This window comes from Garra rufa, chromosome 8, assembly GCF_049309525.1.
Source record: "Garra rufa chromosome 8, GarRuf1.0, whole genome shotgun sequence".
NCBI lineage: Eukaryota > Metazoa > Chordata > Actinopteri > Cypriniformes > Cyprinidae > Garra > Garra rufa.
Window position 1 is genome coordinate 49593346 of NC_133368.1, and position 19416 is coordinate 49612761.

Below are 19416 nucleotides of genomic sequence, written 5' to 3' on the forward strand. Positions count from 1 at the left end.
AATATAACTAAAACTTTCAAACTAAAATAACAGAGTTATAACTTCTCACTATATTCCACATAAAGTCATCTGCTCATGCAATATTGAAAAGGTTTCTTTATATCTATATTTCTATATTTTATCTTGCTGTATTTTGTCAGCAAATGGTGTTTGTCAAAGTGAAGGACAGACTAATGAACACACAGCGGAGTGGTCTTCTGGATTATTTAACAGTCTCTTACTTTATTTGTTTTTGAGCGCTGACTGAAGGACGGCTATTAAAGCTGAAGCTGAATGCGTCTGTCTCTTTCTCTTTGCCTCTAAAGCTTTGATTCAGCTGATCTCTTCCAGCTGAGTTTGGCATGGATGTGCGTTTGTGCCCAGGAGTGATTAAAACGCAATCTTGTTAGAAAACATTCACAAGGTTCAAAATACCTCTGAGGTGCATCTAATGGATTATTTTTAGAAAGCTGCACCTAGAGAACCTTAATAAACTCCTTTCATGATTTTCAACATGCATGACAGAATACAATCTGCTCAAAAAAAAACCTGAGCGATAGATTCACATTATTACATATTAGAATGATTTCTGGAGGATCATGTGACGCTTAAGACTGGAGTAATGATGCTGAAAATTCAGCTTTGATCACAGAAATAAATTACATTTTACAATATATTCAAATAGAAAGCAGTTATTTTAAATAGTAAAAATATGTCAGATTTTTACGGGTTTTGCTGCACTTTAGATCAAATAAATGCAGGTTTAAAAAAAACATTAAAAATCTTATTGTTCAAAAACTTTTGACTGGTAGCGTATCATCAAAACAATATGACAAAAGAAAAATAACAAAAATAATTACAAAAGATTGTAAAAAATAAAAATTAATTAAAAATATTAATAAGAACCATGATTATATATATATATATATATATATATATATATATATATATATATATATATATATATATATATAGGATGCATTAAATTGATAAAAAGTGACAGTAAAACATTTTTAAACTGTTTATGTTAACTAAAAATAAAACAAATTTTTGTTAATTCAAATAAAAGTGAAATAAAATATTAGTTTTGAATATATAATCAATTATAAAATAAATTAACAAGACTGTACAAGGATGCATTAAATTGATAAAAAAAAGTGACAGAAAAGCTGAAATTAAATAAAGCTATTAAAATAAAGCCGAAATAAAATAAATTATTAGAGTTGAAAATATATATAAAAATATAAAATAAAATAAATATATATAAAAAATACAATTAAAACTATTAAAAATGTTTGCTAACTAAAATAAAGCTGAAATAAGATGAAATATAAATATTTTATGAAATACTTAAAAATAAGAAATGTTAAATATATAATCAATTATAAAATAAAATTAATATAAAAAGCTACAAAAGAAAACATTTTTGCTAAAAATAAAAATGAAATTAAATAAAATATTAGAGTTAAATATTAAATAACAAATATATAAAAAAAGAAAAAAAATTAAAACTACTAAATATGTTTGCTAATTGAAATAAAGCTGATAAATATTTGATGAAAAACAAATAAAAATGAGAAATGTTGCACTGGCAATTAACAAAAGTTTGAAGCATTAAAATTATTTACTGGAAATAAAAAAAATACTAGAAAACTCGGAATAAAAAAAAGTTAAATTGTAATATATAAAAAAAAAACAAGAAAAACTACAAGAAAATAACAAAAATAATTTTTAAAGTTTGTAAAAAATAAAAATGAATTAAAAATATTAATAAAAACTATGAAAATATATAATATATATAAGCTACAAGGGTGCATTAAATTGATCAAAAGTGACAGTAAAGCAGTTAATTGAAATAAAGGTGAAATTAAATATTAGTTTTAAATATTTAATCATTTATAAAAAAATAAATAAATATAAAAACTAAAAATCAAACATTTTTGCTAATTAAAATTATATATAAAAAATAAAATGCAATAAATATATTTTAAAAAACAAAACAAAAATTAAAACTATTAAATATGTTTGCTAATTCAAATAAAGCTAATTTTTGTAAAAAAAAAAAAAAAAAAAAGAGAAATGTTGCACTGGCAATTAACAAAAGTTGAAGCACTAAAATTATTTATTGAAAATAAATAAATACTGGAAGAATAGTAATATAGAATAGTAAAGTTCAATAGTAATATTTAAAAAATAATCATAAAAAGGAATAAAAATATTCATTAAAAACTATGTTAGTATATAAATGCTATAATGAAACTGCAGTAAAGACTGCATAAATAATAAATGAATGCTGTTCTTTTGAACAATTTCCACAAAATATTGTGCAGCACAACTGTTTTCAACATTAATAATAATCAGAAATGTTTTTTGAGCAGCATGATTTCTGAAGGATCATGTGACACTGAAGACTGGAGTAATGATGCTTAAAATTCAACTTTGATCACAGGAATAAATTACATTTTAATATAGTTTCACATAAAAAAACAGCTATTATAATTTATAAAAATATTTCATCATTTTTCTACTATATTTTTAATCAATTAAATGCAGACTAAATCTTACCAACCCCAAACCTTTGAATAGTAGTACATGCATTAAATGATGAATTTGGAGTAAAACATGTCAAAGTTACAGTCTTGTTTGGTGTTTAAGGTGATATTGTTGTCATTTGTGATCTGCAGGTCCTCCTGTGAACGTCACCTGCAATATATTCATCAACAGCTTCGGCTCAGTGACAGAGACCACTATGGTAAGTGTTTGTCATTACGCCTTTACTTTGCTAAAAAGACAAATGGAAAAGATTCCCACCTATATTTGGAAGATTATGCAAAAGTGCCCTGTTTTGTTTTAATAATTTAAATGACGACTAGAAGGCCTAAATTCAGATTGATTAGAGTCATGTCTGGAGATTTTAAGACGCTTCAGGCGTAAACAATTCCCAAATCTGGAGTCGGCTCTCATTCTTCTTTCCCAAGGAATATCAGCGCCGCCCAAAATCCCAGAGCATCTCCAGTGGATATTAAACACAACACCAGAGACACTGCTTTGATCAAATGCTAATTTTGTTGACATGTTTTTGATGATCATTTTTAAGCAACCGATCATACTAATGAACAGCACAGAGAATACTAAACACAACAAGAGCTTCATGAAGACAAAATACTAAAAATATTGCATATGCAAAAATCACTCATTTATGGTTTAATATTTGATTTTTTTATTATTGTTCTTTTTTTAATGCACAAATAATAATAATAAAGCTGCAACAGCAATTACTGGGGTTCAAACACTTTAAAGCCTTTATCTCTAAAGCCCATCTATCTATCTATCTATCTATCTATCTATCTATCTATCTATCTATCTATCTATCTATCTATCTATCTATCTATCTATCTATCTATCTATCTATCTATCTATCTATATCATGCTAGTAAGATGCTAATCATGCTAGAAACATGCTAGCAACATGATAGTAACTTGTTAATTATGCTAGAATCATGCTAGAAACATGATAGTAACATATTAATCATGCTAGAAACCTGGTCTAATAGGTGCTAAAACTTCATTGGTCGATGGCGGCCATGTTTTTTTAGATACGCAATTGTCCTCAAAGTCACTTGTGGCGCATTGGACAAAAACCCTGCATACCAGTTTTCAGGTTGATTGGACTAACGGTTGTGTAGTTATAGCCATTTTATGTTTTTTCTCTCTTATAGCGCCACCAAGTGGTCAAGGCTCCGCAATTTTTCAATTTGACCAAAGATTGAGCTCATACACATGTGCACCAATTTTGGTGAAGATATCTCATTTTGTTCATAAGTTATAGCCATTTTAATAAAAGTGCCCCTGCCTCTTTCGCACGTTAAGGCGCCCCTTTGCCACTGTGAGTCGAAATTTCAACTTTTTTTTTGATAATTATTAATATTCACTGTCCAGAAAACATTTCTGAAGTGGTTTTTGTTCTGATCAGGCAAAAAACCTAGGACTAGTTTGCAAAAGTAGGTTTTTAACATATTCGTAAATATTTAATAAACAATTTGATTGACAGAAATGGTTCTTGAGGCAAAGTTGTGCATTATGAGGAGATCTATCAAATGATACATAAAACTCATTAGCGCCAACTAGTGGCAGATTTCTTTCAAACTTCTTCCAGACCTTTAGGCCCATGAGTCGAACATGCCTCTGTTAGCCTTGTCTAATAGGTGCTACAATTTCATTGGTCGATGGCTGCTATGTTTTTTTATATACGCAAATGTTCTCATAGACACTTGTGGCACATTGGACAAAGACACTACATACTAATTTCCAGGTTGATTGGACTAACGCTTGTGAAGTTATAGCCATTTTTATGTTTTTTTCTCTCTTATAGCGCCACCAAGTGGTCAAGCTCCGCAATTTTTTTTAATTAGTCCAACGATTAAGCTCATACACATGTGCACCAATTTTGGTGAAGATATCTCATTTTGTTCATGAGTTATAGCCATTTTAGTAAAAGTGGCCCAGCCTCTTTCAAACATTTTGAATCGAAATTTTAACTTTTTTTGATAATTATTGATATTTACTGTCCAGAGAACATTTCTGCATTGGTTTGGTGAATATATGACCTTTATTTTACAATTTCAGGTTATTTATAATTGAAATAATGTGTTTTTGAAGACATTTTTTACTGTTATAGCGCCACCTACGGTCAGATTTTCATGAAACATCTTACACGTTTTCACCAAATTTGATAAAGTTTCAAGTTTTAGTCTATATTTTATAGACTTTTTGGTATTTTAGGCCAAGTCCCTTTTTTAAATGACCCGTTAAAGCTAAGCAAAGAACAAAATTCAACAATGTTTTGAAAATAATTGATCTAGGAAGTCCAGAGAATATTACTGCAGTGGTTTGATCGAGATTGAACAAAAAACCTAAGACTAGTTCGCAAAAGTAGGTTTATAACATATTTGTGAATATTTAATAAACGATTTGATTGACGGCAATGGTTCTAGAGGCAAAATTCTTCCAGACCTTTAGGCCAATGAGTCGAACATGCCTCTGTTAACCTGGTCTAATAGGTGCAAAAATTTAATTGGTCGATGGCGGCCATGTTTTTTGAGATACGCAAATGTTCTCAAAGTCACTTGTGGCGCATTGGACAAAAACCCTGCATACCAGTTTTCAGGTTGATTGGACTAACGCTTGTGTAGTTATAGCCATTTTATGTTTTTTTCTCTCTTATAGCGCCACCAAGTGGTCAAGCTCTGCATTTTTTTTATTTGACCAAAGATTGAGCTCATACACATGTGCACCAATTTTGGTGAAGATATCTCATTTTGTTCATGAGTTATAGCCATTTTAGTAAAAGTGGCCCAGCCTCTTTCAAACATTTTGAATCGAAATTTTAACTTTTTTTGATAATTATTGATATTTACTGTCCAGAGAACATTTCTGCATTGGTTTGGTGAATATATGACCTTTATTTTACAATTTCAGGTTATTTATAATTGAAATAATGTGTTTTTGAAGACATTTTTTACTGTTATAGCGCCACCTACGGTCAGATTTTCATGAAACATCTAACACGTTTTCACCAAATTTTATAAAGTTTAGAGTTTTAGTCTATATTTTATAGACTTTTGGGTATTTTAGGCCAAGTCCCTTTTTAAATGTCCCGTTAAAGCTAAGCAAAGAACAAAATTCAACAATGTTTTGAAAATAATTGATCTAGGAAGTCCAGAGAATATTACTGCAGTGGTTTGATCGAGATTGAACAAAAAACCTAGGACTAGTTCGCAAAAGTAGGTTTATAACATATTTGTGAATATTTAATAAACGATTTGATTGACGGCAATAGTTCTAGAGGCAAAATTCTTCCAGACCTTTAGGCCAATGAGTCGAACATGCCTCTGTTAACCTGGTCTAATAGGTGCAAAAATTTCATTGGTCGATGGCGGCCATGTTTTTTGAGATACGCAAATGTTCTCAAAGTCACTTGTGGCGCATTGGACAAAAACCCTGCACACTTGTGTAGTTATAGCCATTTTATGTTTTTTCTCTCTTATAGCGCCACCAAGTGGTCAAGCTCCACATATTTTTTTATTTGACCAAAGATTGAGCTCATACACATGTGCACCAATTTTGGTGAAGATATCTAATTTTTTTCATGAGTTATAGCCATTTTAGTAAAGGCCGAACGTTTCGAGTCAAAATTTCAACTTTATTTTGATTTTAATTGATATTAACTGTCCAGAGAACATTTCTGCATTGGTTTTGTTCCGATTAGGCAAAAAACCTAGGACTAATTTGTGAAAGTAGGTTTTGCGTCTGGTTAGGCATCTGGATGGTTTAATTGTTTAATTATGCTGCTTATCTTTATATTTCAGCTGTTAATTACCTTGATTTCTATAGGCTTTTTGTTTGCCATTATTTGCTCGTCACGAGTCGAACAAGACGTCTGGCTAATTCATTCGTTCAACACAGTTTTCAAAGAGTTTCATCTCATGAAAACCTTGAATGCATTGGATTTCTAAAGTCAATTCACAAGCTAAACTTTGAGCAAAAGCACACAGAAATGCTTATGAAGTCACTGAACGACTTTACTATACTTGGTATGATGAAGTGAAGATGTGGCGTTCTTATAGAGAAAGGGAAAATTAAAGCAATTAATGGTTCATGTTTTATGGCTGTATTAAGGAGTCTTTTATAAAGCTGCTGTATAAAAATATTGTGCATAAAATCACACCAATATCTATACAACTCTGTACAATAGCTGTGTGTTATTTTAGTAGATGCTATTATAGTTTTTATTAATATTTAGAATTTTTTTTTTTTTACATTTTTTATTATTTTGTTGTGGTTGTCATTTTCATTCTTTCTCTTAAAAAAAAAATCATTTTTTTTTGTACAATTAGTTAAACTAAATGAAAATAAGAAAACTTTATATTTTATATTTTAAATTAAAATGTATTCTATATCAAGAAATAAAAAACAAATAGATAAAATTATATAGACATTGTAATACCATTTTACTTCATTAAAACAATATAAATAAAAAAATAAAAAAATAAAACAATATAAAATAAGTTGCCTAGTTGAAGGAAACTTTTGTTATTTTCATTTGGTTTACATTGATGTACTAAAAAACTAAAACCAAACCTGAAATAAAAATGAATAAAAACTACATAGAGATATTTATTTAAAAAAAATAAAATAATAATAATATCTAGAGTTTATACAGTTTTATTAATTTTTTTCAGGTTTAGTTTTAGATTTTTTAAGTACATCAAGTTAAACTAAATAAAATGAATCATTTTTATTTATTCATTTTATTTAGTTATTTTAGTACTAAGTTTAATTAAATGAAAAAAGTTATGATTTACTTTTTTATTATTTAGTTGTGTTTGACATTTTAATTGATGTTTCTAAAAAATCTAAGTTTTTATTCATTTTTATTCCAGGTTTTAATTTTAGTTTTTTGTTTTTATGAAAATGAGAATAGTTTCCTTGGCAACTAGGCAACTTATAATTTTATTTTATTATTATTTTTTTTTATATTGTTGTAATTTATATTTATAGTTAACGTTTATTTTATTTCAAGCAACAAAAAAGTAACAAAAGTGCAGACAATAATTAAATGTGTCATATTTCAACTTTTTAGAAGTATAATTTTTTTAAATAAAATAAAAAAATAAAATAAAATAAAATAAAATAAAATATTCATTCTTTTTTTAAATATCTCTTTATTTTTTGTTTAAACAATCATTTTTATTTAAGGTTTAGTTTTATTTTTTTAGTACATCAAGTTAAACTAAATGAAAATGAGAAGTTTCCTTGGCAAACAGACAACTTATTTTTATTGTTTTATTTTATTTTATGTTATGTTAAAGTTTATTTTATACGAAGCAACAAAAAAGTACCATAAAGATGCAAACAATAATTAAAATGCATATCTCAACATTTTATAAGTATAATAAAAAAATCAAAAAATCTATATATCTATATATATATAATTTTTTTTTTATTATACTTATAAAAAGTTGAGATTTTAATTATTGTTTGCATCTTTATGGTACTTTTTTGTCGCTTCATTTTAGTATTTAAGTAAATTTAACTGGTTTATGCACGAATGCTCTTAAATGGTTTTATTTATAAGAAGCTCTGCTGATCTTTTGTTTGTAAACATAAAACTAAAAATGACCAGATTTACTTCCAAAAAGTTCCTGAACACCATTTATTCCCTACACTGAAGCTACTTGAGAAGCAGATATCATTCAGTTTCAGTTCAGAGCAAACGTACCTGACAGTCTTGGCTTGTGTCTCAGGACTACAGAGTGAACATCTTCCTGCGGCAGAAGTGGAACGACCCTCGTCTGGCCTACAGCGAGTATCCGGACTCCTCTTTGGATCTGGACCCGTCCATGCTGGACTCCATCTGGAAACCAGACTTGTTCTTCGCCAACGAGAAAGGAGCCAACTTCCACGACGTTACGACGGACAACAAACTCCTGAGGATCTTCAAGGATGGGACCGTCCTGTACAGCATCAGGTATGAAGAAGAAAACAAGCCAAATAAAGGCAGAAATCATCACAGAAACCATCAGATCCTCCGATAATACAGCTGTTTATTCTTTCACTGTCTGCACTGATCAGATATGAAGACATTATTCATCAATTGCAGGTTTTTCTCCAGTGTATTTTGTCACATTGTAAGAGACGTTTAGTGATTTGCTGGTTACGCCGGCAGCAAAAGCACATGAGAACGACTGAAGTCATTATCAATTAAAGCTCTCACTTCTCTGAAGCTCTGGAGCCTGATGAAATCTCACAGATCGCTGCTCGTTTACAATAATCTCAGGTCAAGCTCAAGATCTAGTGTTAAATAGAAATATAAAAGCTTCAAAGTTAAATAGAAATATCAGAATCAGAAAGAGCGGCATTGCCAAGTATGCTTGCGCATACAAGGAATTTGTTTCAGTGTCATTAGCTTCCAGTACACATAAAATTCCATAAAAATTATGAAAACATAAAATTACTGAAACTAAAATTTCATGAAAGCAAAATAGAAATATAAAAAAATTAATAAAAAAAATTAAATTCCTGAAAACTACAATGAAAGCTAAATAGAAATATAAAAAATAATAAAAATGACAAAAAAATAAAATTACTGAAGCTAAAATGACAATGAAGGCTAAATAGAATTATTTAAAAAATAATAAAATTGACAAAGACACAAAATTACTGAAACTAAAACTACAATAAGAACTAAATAGAAATATTTACAATAATGAATAAAAATGATGAAAGTGTAAATTACTAAAATTAAAATTACAATGAAAGCTAAATCGAAATATAAAAAATAATAAAAATGACAAAAAAATACTGAAGCTAAAATGACAATGAAGGCTAAATAGAATTATTTAAAAAATAATAAAATTGACAAAAACATAAAATTACTGAAACTAAAATTTCATGAAAGCAAAATAGAAATATTAAAAAAATGAATAAAAAAAATAAAATTCCTGAAAATAAAACTACAATGAAAGCTAAATAGAAATATAAAAAATAATAAAATTGACAAAAACATAAAATTACTGAAACTAAAACTACAATAAGAACTAAATAGAAATATTTACAATAATGAATAAAAATGATGAAAATGTAAATTACTAAAACTAAAATTACAATGAAAGCTAAATAGAAATATAAAAAATAATAAAAATGACAAAAATAAAATTACTGAAGCTAAAATGACAATGAAGGCTAAATAGAATTATTTTAAAAATAATAAAATTGACAAAAACATAAAATTACTGAAACAAAAACTACAATAAGAACTAAATAGAAATATTTACAATAATGAATAAAAATGATAATTTTTATTGTAAATGAAAGCTAAATCGAAATATTAAAAAAAATTAATAGAAATGACAAAAAAACACCTAAAATTACTGAAACTAAAATTAAAATGAAAGCTAAATAGAAATATAAAAAATAATAAAAATGACAAAAAAATAAAATTACTGAAGCTAAAATGACAATGAAGGCTAAATAGATTTAAAAAATAATAAAATTGACAAAAACAAAATTATTGAAACTAAAATTACAATAAGAACTAAATCAAAATATTTAAAATAATAAATAAAAATGATGAAAACATACATTACTACAACTAAAATTACAATGACAGTTAAATAGAAATATTAAAAAATGAATAAAAATGACAAAAAACACAAAATTACTGAAACTAAAATTACAATGAAAGCTAAATAGAAATATAAAAAATAATAAAAATAACAAAAAAATAAAATTACTGCAGCTAAAATGACAATGAAGGCTAAATAGAATTTAAAAAAAAAAAATTGACAAAAACATAAAATTACTGAAACTAAAACTACAATAAGAACTAAATAGAAATATTTACAATAATGAATAAAAATGATGAAAATGTAAATTACTAAAACTAAAATTACAATGACAGCTAAATCGAAATATTTAAAAAAATTAATAGAAATGACAAAAAACACCTAAAATTACTGAAACTAAAATTACAATGAAAGCTAAATAGAAATATAAAAAATAATAAAAATGACAAAAAATGTAAAATTACTGAAGCTAAAATGTTAATGAAGGCTAAATAGAATTATTTAAAAAATAATAAAATTGACAAAAACATAAAATTACTGAAACAAAAACTATAATAAGAACTAAATAGAAATATTTACAATAATGAATAAAAATGATAATTTTTATTGTAAATGAAAGCTAAATCGAAATATTAAAAAAAATTAATAGAAATGACAAAAAACACCTAAAATTACTGAAACTAAAATTAAAATGAAAGCTAAATAGAAATATAAAAAATAATAAAAATGACAAAAAAATAAAATTACTGAAGCTAAAATGACAATGAAGGCTAAATAGATTTAAAAAATAATAAAATTGACAAAAACAAAATTGAAACTAAAATTACAATAAGAACTAAATCGAAATATTTAAAATAATAAATAAAAATGATGAAAACATACATTACTACAACTAAAATTACAATGACAGTTAAATAGAAATATTAAAAAAAAATGAATAAAAATGACAAAAAACACAAAATTACTGAAACTAAAATTACAATGAAAGCTAAATAGAAATATAAAAAATAATAAAAATAAAAAAATAAAATTACTGCAGCTAAAATGACAATGAAGGCTAAATAGAATTATTTAAAAAAAATAATAAAATTGACAAACATAAAATTACTGAAACTAAAACTACAATAAGAACTAAATAGAAATATTTACAATAATGAATAAAAATGATGAAAATGTAAATTACTAAAACTAAAATTACAATGACAGCTAAATCGAAATATTAAAAAAAAATTAATAGAAATGACAAAAAAACACCTAAAATTACTGAAACTAAAATTACAATGAAAGCTAAATCGAAGTATAAAAAATAATAAAAATGACAAAAAAAATGTAAAATTACTGAAGCTAAAATGACAATGAAGGCTAAATAGAATTATTAAAAAAAAAAAAAAAAATTGACAAAAACATAAAATTACTGAAACTAAAACTACAATAAGAACTAAATAGAAATATTTACAATAATGAATAAAAATGATGAAAATGTAAATTACTAAAACTAAAATTACAATGACAGCTAAATCGAAATATTAAAAAAAAAATTAATAGAAATGACAAAAAAACACCTAAAATTACTGAAACTAAAATTACAATGAAAGCTAAATAGAAATATAAAAAATAATAAAAATGACAAAAAAATAAAATTACTGAAGCTAAAATGACAATGAAGGCTAAATAGAATTATTTAAAAAATAATAAAATTGACAAAAACATAAAATTACTGAAACTAAAACTACAATAAGAACTAAATAGAAATATTTACAATAATGAATAAAAATGATGAAAATGTAAATTGCTAAAACTAAAATTACAATGAAAGCTAAATCGAAATATTTAAAAAAAAATTATAGAAATGCCAAAAAACACCTAAAATTACTGAAACTAAAATTACAATGAAAGCTAAATAGAAATATAAAAAATAATAAAAATGACAAAAAATGTAAAATTACTGAAGCTAAAATGTTAATGAAGGCTAAATAGAATTATTTAAAAAATAATAAAATTGACAAAAACATAAAATTACTGAAACTAAAACTACAATAAGAACTAAATAGAAATATTTAAAAAAATAATAAAATTGACAAAAAACAAAATTATTGAAACTAAAATTACAATAAGAACTAAATCGAAATATTTACAATAATAAATAAAAATGATGAAAGCATACATTACTAAAACTAAAATTACAATGAAAGCTAAATCGAAATATTTAAAAAATGAATAAAAATGACAAAAAACACAAAATTACTCAAATTAAAATTACCATGAAAGTTAAATAGAAATATTATAAAAAAGGAATAAAAATTACAATGAAATCTAAATAGAAATATAAAAAATTAATAAATATGAATATTAAAAAAATGAATGAAAATCATGAAAACACATACTAAAATTTCAATAAAAGCTAAATTGAAATATTTTAAAAATGAATAAAAATGATGAAAGCAAATTACTAAAACTAAAATTACAATGAAAGCTAAATAGATTTTTTTAAATGAATAAAATTGAAAAAAAAACCATAAAATTAGTTTTAGCAAACTGCTAATCATGCTAAAAACATGTTAGCAACTTGATAATCATGCTAGAAACATGTTAGCAACTTGATAATTATGCTAGAAACATGTTACAAATGTGCTATCAACTTGCTAATGTGCCTAAGAACATGCTAGCAACCTGCCCATCATGCTAGAAACACGCTAGCAACTTGCTAATCATGTTAAAAAAATGCTAATGACATGCTAGTAACTTGCTAATCATGCTAAAAACATGTTAGCAACTTGCTAATGACATGCTAATAATGCAAGTAACGTTAAATATGCTAGAAACAGGCTAGCAACGTGCTAACAACTTGCTAAACGTGCTAGCAACTTGCTAATAATGCTAAAACATGCGAGCAAATTGCCAATCATGCTAGAAATAAGCTAATAATTTGCTAATCATGCTAGAAACATGCTAATGACATGCTAGTAACTTGTTAATCATGTTAGAAATATGCTAATAAATTACTAATCATGCTAGAAACATGTTAGCAACTTGCTAATGACATGCTAATAATGCAAGTAACGTGTTAATTATGCTAGAAACAGGCTAGCAACGTGCTAACAACTTGCTAATCATGCTAGAAACATGCTAATGACATGCTAGTAACTTGTTAATCATGCTAGAAATATGCTAATAATTTGATAATCATGCTAGAAACATGTAATTAGCTTAATGATATGCTAATAATGCATGTAACATGTTAATTATGCTAGAAACAGGCTAGCAACGTGCTAACAACTTGCTAAACTTGCTAGCAACTTGTTAATAATGCTAGAAACATGCTAGCAATTTGCTAATCATGCTAGAACCATGCTTATGACATGCTAGTAACTTGCTAGCAACAGGCTAACAACTTGCTAATCATGCTAGAAACATGCTAATGACTTTCTAATCATGCTAGAAATATGCTAATAATTTGCTAATCATGCTAGAAACATGCTAATAATTTGCTAATCATGCTAGAAACATGTTAGCAACTTGCTAATGATATGCTAATAATGCATGTAACATGTTAATGATGCTAGAAACAGGCTAGCAACGTGCTAACAACTTGCTAATAATGCTAAAAATTTGCTAATGATATGTTAGTAACTTGCTAATCATGCTAGAAACATGCTAGAAACATGCTAGAAAAATGTTAGAATCATGCTAATAAAATGTTAATCATCTAATCTATCTATATAAAGTTAAAAACTTTAAACTTTTACAGCTGCTTTAAACTTTCAAGCTAGGCTTTTTTTTGTCTTGACAAACTTTTTCATCTAGTTTTTTTTTTGTGTGTGTTATTTTTAGTTTACTTGATATTCAGTTTGAGACATTTGAGCAAACACAAGCCCTGAACAAATATCTGCATCTCTTATTGTAAATCCACACGTTTATTTTAAAAATAAGCTGATGTGACTCTGTCCTAGTTTTCATAAATGCTCTATTTATATAAATCACAACACATCAGCTCCTCAGCACTCATTAAAAGCAGCAGACGCTCTGAATTCATGCATAAGTCATAGAGAACGTGTCTCTGAGGATCCGCTGAGGATTGACTTTCCAGGTGTGTCTCAGATAAACTCATCTAACATTAAACACTCAAGTTAGATGTTATAGCATCAGCAGATGACACCGTAATAACTCTGTGTTTCTCACTTTCTTCTGTAGGCTGACATTAATACTGTCCTGTCCGATGGATCTGAAGAACTTCCCGATGGATGTTCAGACCTGCACCATGCAGCTGGAGAGCTGTACGTTTCTCAAGCTTTCTATTCTTCTTCTTAGACTAAAGCTTTCAAGCTAGAACCACCAAACTCAGCCCAACTCTTCAGACTGATCTCACTGAGTGTGCTCTATCTTTTCAGACTGATCTGACTTATAGTTTTCATCAAACTGAAGATTAAAAAATCATCAAAATCCCATAGACTTACATTGACACAATGTTCAACTGATCAACACTATTCAAACTCCAACTGTCAAAATTCAAACTCCAACTGACAAAATTCAAACTCCAACTGACAAAATTCAAATTTAAACTCCCAGAATCCCTTGAGACTCAATCAAGCTTCCCTTCTATCAACTATTTCTAATCTATTTAACTATCTAACCTAGCCTAGCAACTACAATCATGCTAACACCATGTTAGTTATGCTAGAAACATGTTAATCATGCTAGCAACATGTTCGTAGCTTGCTAATCATGCTAGAAACATGCTAGTAACTTATCAGTCATGCCAATGTCATGCTAGTAACGTGCTAATCATGCTAGAAACATGTTAGCAACTTATCAGTCATGCCAGTGTCATGCTAGTAATGTGCTAATAATGCTAGCAACATGTTAGCAACTTGTTAATCATACCAGAAACATGCTAGAACTTGCTAATTATGTTAGAAACATGCTAGAACTTGCTAATCATGCTACAAACATGTTAGAAACATGCTAATAACTTGTCAGTAATGTTAACGACATGTAAATAATGTGCTAGTCATGCTAGAAACATGTTAGCTACTTGCTAATCATATTAAAAACATGCTAGCAACTTGCTAATCACGTTGGAAACATGCTAGCAACTTGTTAATTGTGCTAGAAACATACTAGCAACTTGCTAATCATGTTAGAAACATGCTAACAACTTGTTAATCATGTTGTAAACATGCTAGCAACTTGCTAATCATGATACAAACCTGTAAGAAACATGCTAGCAACTTGCTAATCATGATAGTAATTTGTCAGTCATGCTAATGACATGTAAATAATGTGCTAATCATGCTAGAAACATGTTAGTAACTTATCAGTCATGCCAGTGTCATGCTAGTAACGTGCTAATCATGCTAGAAACATGTTAGTAACTTATCAGCCATGCTAGTAACGTGCTAATCATGCTAGAAACATGTTAGCAACTTGTTAATCATGTTAGAAACATGCTAACAACTTGCTAATTATGCTAGAAACATGTTAGAAAGATGCTAATAACTTGGCAGCCATGCTAACAACGTTTAATAATGTGCTAATCATGCTAGAAACATGTTAGAAACTTATCAGTCATGTCATGCTAGTAACGTGCTGGCAACATGTTAGCAATTTGCTAATCATGTTAGAAACATGTTAACAACTTGCTTATCATGCTGGAAACATGCTAAGAATTTGCTAGTTATGCTAGAAACATGTTAGTCACTTGCTAATCATGTTAGAAACATGCTAGCAACTTGCTAATCATGCTGGAAACATGCTAGCAACTTGCTAATTATGCTAGAAACATGTTAGCAAGTTGCTAGTGAGGCTAGAAACATGTTACAAACATGCAAATAACTTGTCAGTAATGCTAACGGTGTGTAATAATGTGCTAATCATGTTAACAGCAAACATAGCTACTTGTTAATCATATTAAAAACATGCTAGCAAGTCTCTAATCATGCTGGAAACATGCTAGCAGATTTTGTCCATTTTTAAAGCTTTTATTTCAGTTTTTGTTTTTTTATTTTATATTTTGAATTAGTTTTTACTTTTATTTTTTCCATTTCCAAAATTACTAAAAGTTTTAGTTATTTTATTGTGCTCTTTGACAATTGTATTCATTTTTTGTTGCCTAAATATTTAGTTTTTATAATTTTATAAATTCATTTTTATTTTTTTAATTTCAGTTATTTTGTTGTGCTTTGTCAGTTTATTTATTTCTACACCTTAAAATAAATACATATTTAATAAAGCAACTAAAGGGTTTATTTCGTTTATCATTTATTGTATTTCAGTTTTACCATTTTTAATAGTTGTAGTTAGTGATAATAGCACTCCTGTTTTCCTCCAGTCGGCTACACGATGAACGACCTGATCTTCGAGTGGCTCGATAAAGCTCCGGTTCAGGTGGCCGACGGTCTGACGTTACCGCAGTTCATCATCAGAGACGAGAAAGAGCTGGGCTACTGCACCAAACACTACAACACAGGTCAGAGCATCAAGACCACATTCACCAAAACTCATGATACCAGAGACTCTTTTCATAACACTGTCCTGCATCATATCTGCTCAATCAATCCAATACTCACTTCTTATTAAGTTGAACTTATTATTCTTTTTCTGACACTAAAATTTCTGACTGCTAACTCCACAAACTCCAAACTCAGCCCAAATCTTTTCTCTATATCTTTTCTAACTGATCAGACTTACAGTTTTCCTAAAAATATGGATTAAAACTGGGAAAAATCCCATAGACTTACATTGACGGAATGTTCAAATGAGAATCATGCTAATAACCTGCAAATGATGTTAAAAACATGCTAGCAACATCCTAGTAACTTGTTAATCATGCTAGAAACGTGTTAGCAACATGCTAGTTACTTGAAAATGATGCAAAAAACGTGCTAGCAACAAGCTAGTAACATGCTAATCATGATAAAATCATGCTAGCAACATGCTAGTAACTTGGTAATCATGCTTACAACATGTAAATAAAATGTTAAACATGCTAACAACATGCTAGTAACATGCTAATCATGCTAGAAACGTGCTAATCACATGCTAGTAACATGTTAACCATGCTGTAAACATGCGTGCTAGCAACATGCTAGAAACATGCTAATCGTGATGAAATCATGTTAGCAACATGCTAGTAACTTGCATATTATGCTTTACTAGTAAAATGTTAAACATGCTAGCAACATGCTAGTTACATGCTAATCATGCTAGAAACGTGCTAATAACATGCTAGTAACATGTCAATCATGCTGTAAACATGCTAGCGACATGCTAACCATGCCAGAAACATGTTAGTAACTTGTTAATAATGTTAACAGCATATTGGTAACTTGCTAATCATGCTAACAACATGCTAATCATGCTAGGAACATGCTAGCAAATGGCAGTAACTTGCAAACAATGCTAAAACATGCTAGCAACATGTTAATAATGCTAGAAACATGCTAGCAACAAGCTAGTAACATGCTAATTGTGATAAAACCGTGCTAGTAACTTGCAAATAATGGTAACAACATGCTAGCAACATGCTAGTAACATGTTAATCATGCTATAAACATGCTATGGACATGCTAATCATGTTAACAACATGCTTGTGACATGCTAATCATTCTAACAGCATGTTAATAACTTGCTAATCATGCTAGTAACATGTTAATCATGCTGTAAACATGCTAGGGACATGCTAATCATGTTAGCAACATGCTGGTGACATGCTAATCATTCTAACAACATGGTAGTAACTTGATAATCATGCTAGAAATGTGCTAACAACATGCTAGTAACATGTTAATCATATTGTAAACATGCTAGGGACATGCTAATCATGTTAGCAACATGCTGGTGACATGCTAATCATTCTAACAACATGTTAGTAACTTGATAACCATTCTAGAAATGTGCTAACAACATGCTAGTAACATGTTAATCATACTGTAAACATGCTAGGGACATGCTAATCATGTTAGCAACATGCTGGTGACATGCTAATCATTCTAACAACATGTTAGTAACTTGCTAATCATGCTAGAAATGTGCTAACAACATGCTATTAACATGTTAATCATACTGTAAACATGCTAGGGACATGCTAATCATGTTAGCAACATGCTGGTGACATGCTAATCATTCTAACAACATGTTAGTAACTTGATAACCATGCTAGAAATGTGCTAACAACATGCTAGTAACATGTTAATCATACTGTAAACATGCTAGGGACATGCTAATCATGTTAGCAACATGCTGGTGACATGCTAATCATTCTAACAACATGTTAGTAACTTGATAACCATGCTAGAAATGTGCTAACAACATGCTAGTAACATGTTAATCATACTGTAAACATGCTAGGGACATGCTAATCATGTTAGCAACATGCTGGTGACATGCTATTCATTCTAACAACATGTTAGTAACTTGATAACCATTCTAGAAATGTGCTAACAACATGCTAGTAACATGTTAATCATACTGTAAACATGCTAATAACATGCTAGTAACTTGCTATCTATACATCTATCAAACTTTAAGCTTTTAAAACTACTTTGAACTTCAAACAGTTTCAGACTGAAAACCTTCAAACTTTAAAATGTTACATATTTTCCTCTCCTTTGAAGATTGTAAGGTAAAATATACATTTTGAATGCTTTTGTATGTACATTAAATCTGATACATGTACATCATTTAAAAAATCTAAATTCTTATTTTGTGGGAAAAAAAGAAAGGTTTTTATTGATATTTTTAAACTCAGCCTCAAAAAGCCTTGTTTTGCAATTATTTGTCTCGATTCACCAGTGCATGCTGTTCTAAAAAATAAATGAATCCAGCTTTATCCAAATCCAAATGCATAAGTGAGTGTGTTTGTGTGTTCAGGGAAGTTCACGTGCATCGAGGTCAAGTTCCTGCTGGAGCGTCAGATGGGCTATTACCTGATCCAGATGTACATCCCCAGCCTCCTCATCGTCATCCTGTCCTGGGTCTCCTTCTGGATCAACATGGACGCGGCTCCGGCTCGAGTCGCCCTCGGAATAACCACCGTCCTCACCATGACCACGCAGAGCTCCGGATCACGAGCCTCGCTGCCCAAGGTCAGAGGTCAAAGGTCACACCACTACAACACAGCAGTTTAATGACATTTTTGATTTATTTGACATATTTACTAAATTATAAATAGAAACTTAAAGAAGGCTTTTTTACTTAAAATTATAAATAAAATAAAATAAAATAAATAAGAAATAAAATAAAATAAAATTAACTTAAATTAAAAAATAAAATAAATGAAATGAAACAAAATAAAATAAAACAAGTGAAATTA

General features: G+C 28.4%; 1 protein-coding gene across 1 annotated transcript in view; it reads left to right on the forward strand.

Moving 5' to 3' along the window:
* The window catches only part of glra2 (glycine receptor, alpha 2), a 38275-nt gene that overhangs the window by 10871 nt on the left and 7988 nt on the right, over window positions 1–19416 (forward strand). The window contains exons 3-7 of the mRNA XM_073845666.1: window positions 2664–2731; window positions 8286–8509; window positions 14298–14380; window positions 16435–16572; window positions 18975–19189. Coding sequence (XP_073701767.1) covers window positions 2664–2731; window positions 8286–8509; window positions 14298–14380; window positions 16435–16572; window positions 18975–19189 — 728 coding nt within the window. The remainder of the gene's footprint in view (window positions 1–2663; window positions 2732–8285; window positions 8510–14297; window positions 14381–16434; window positions 16573–18974; window positions 19190–19416) is intronic.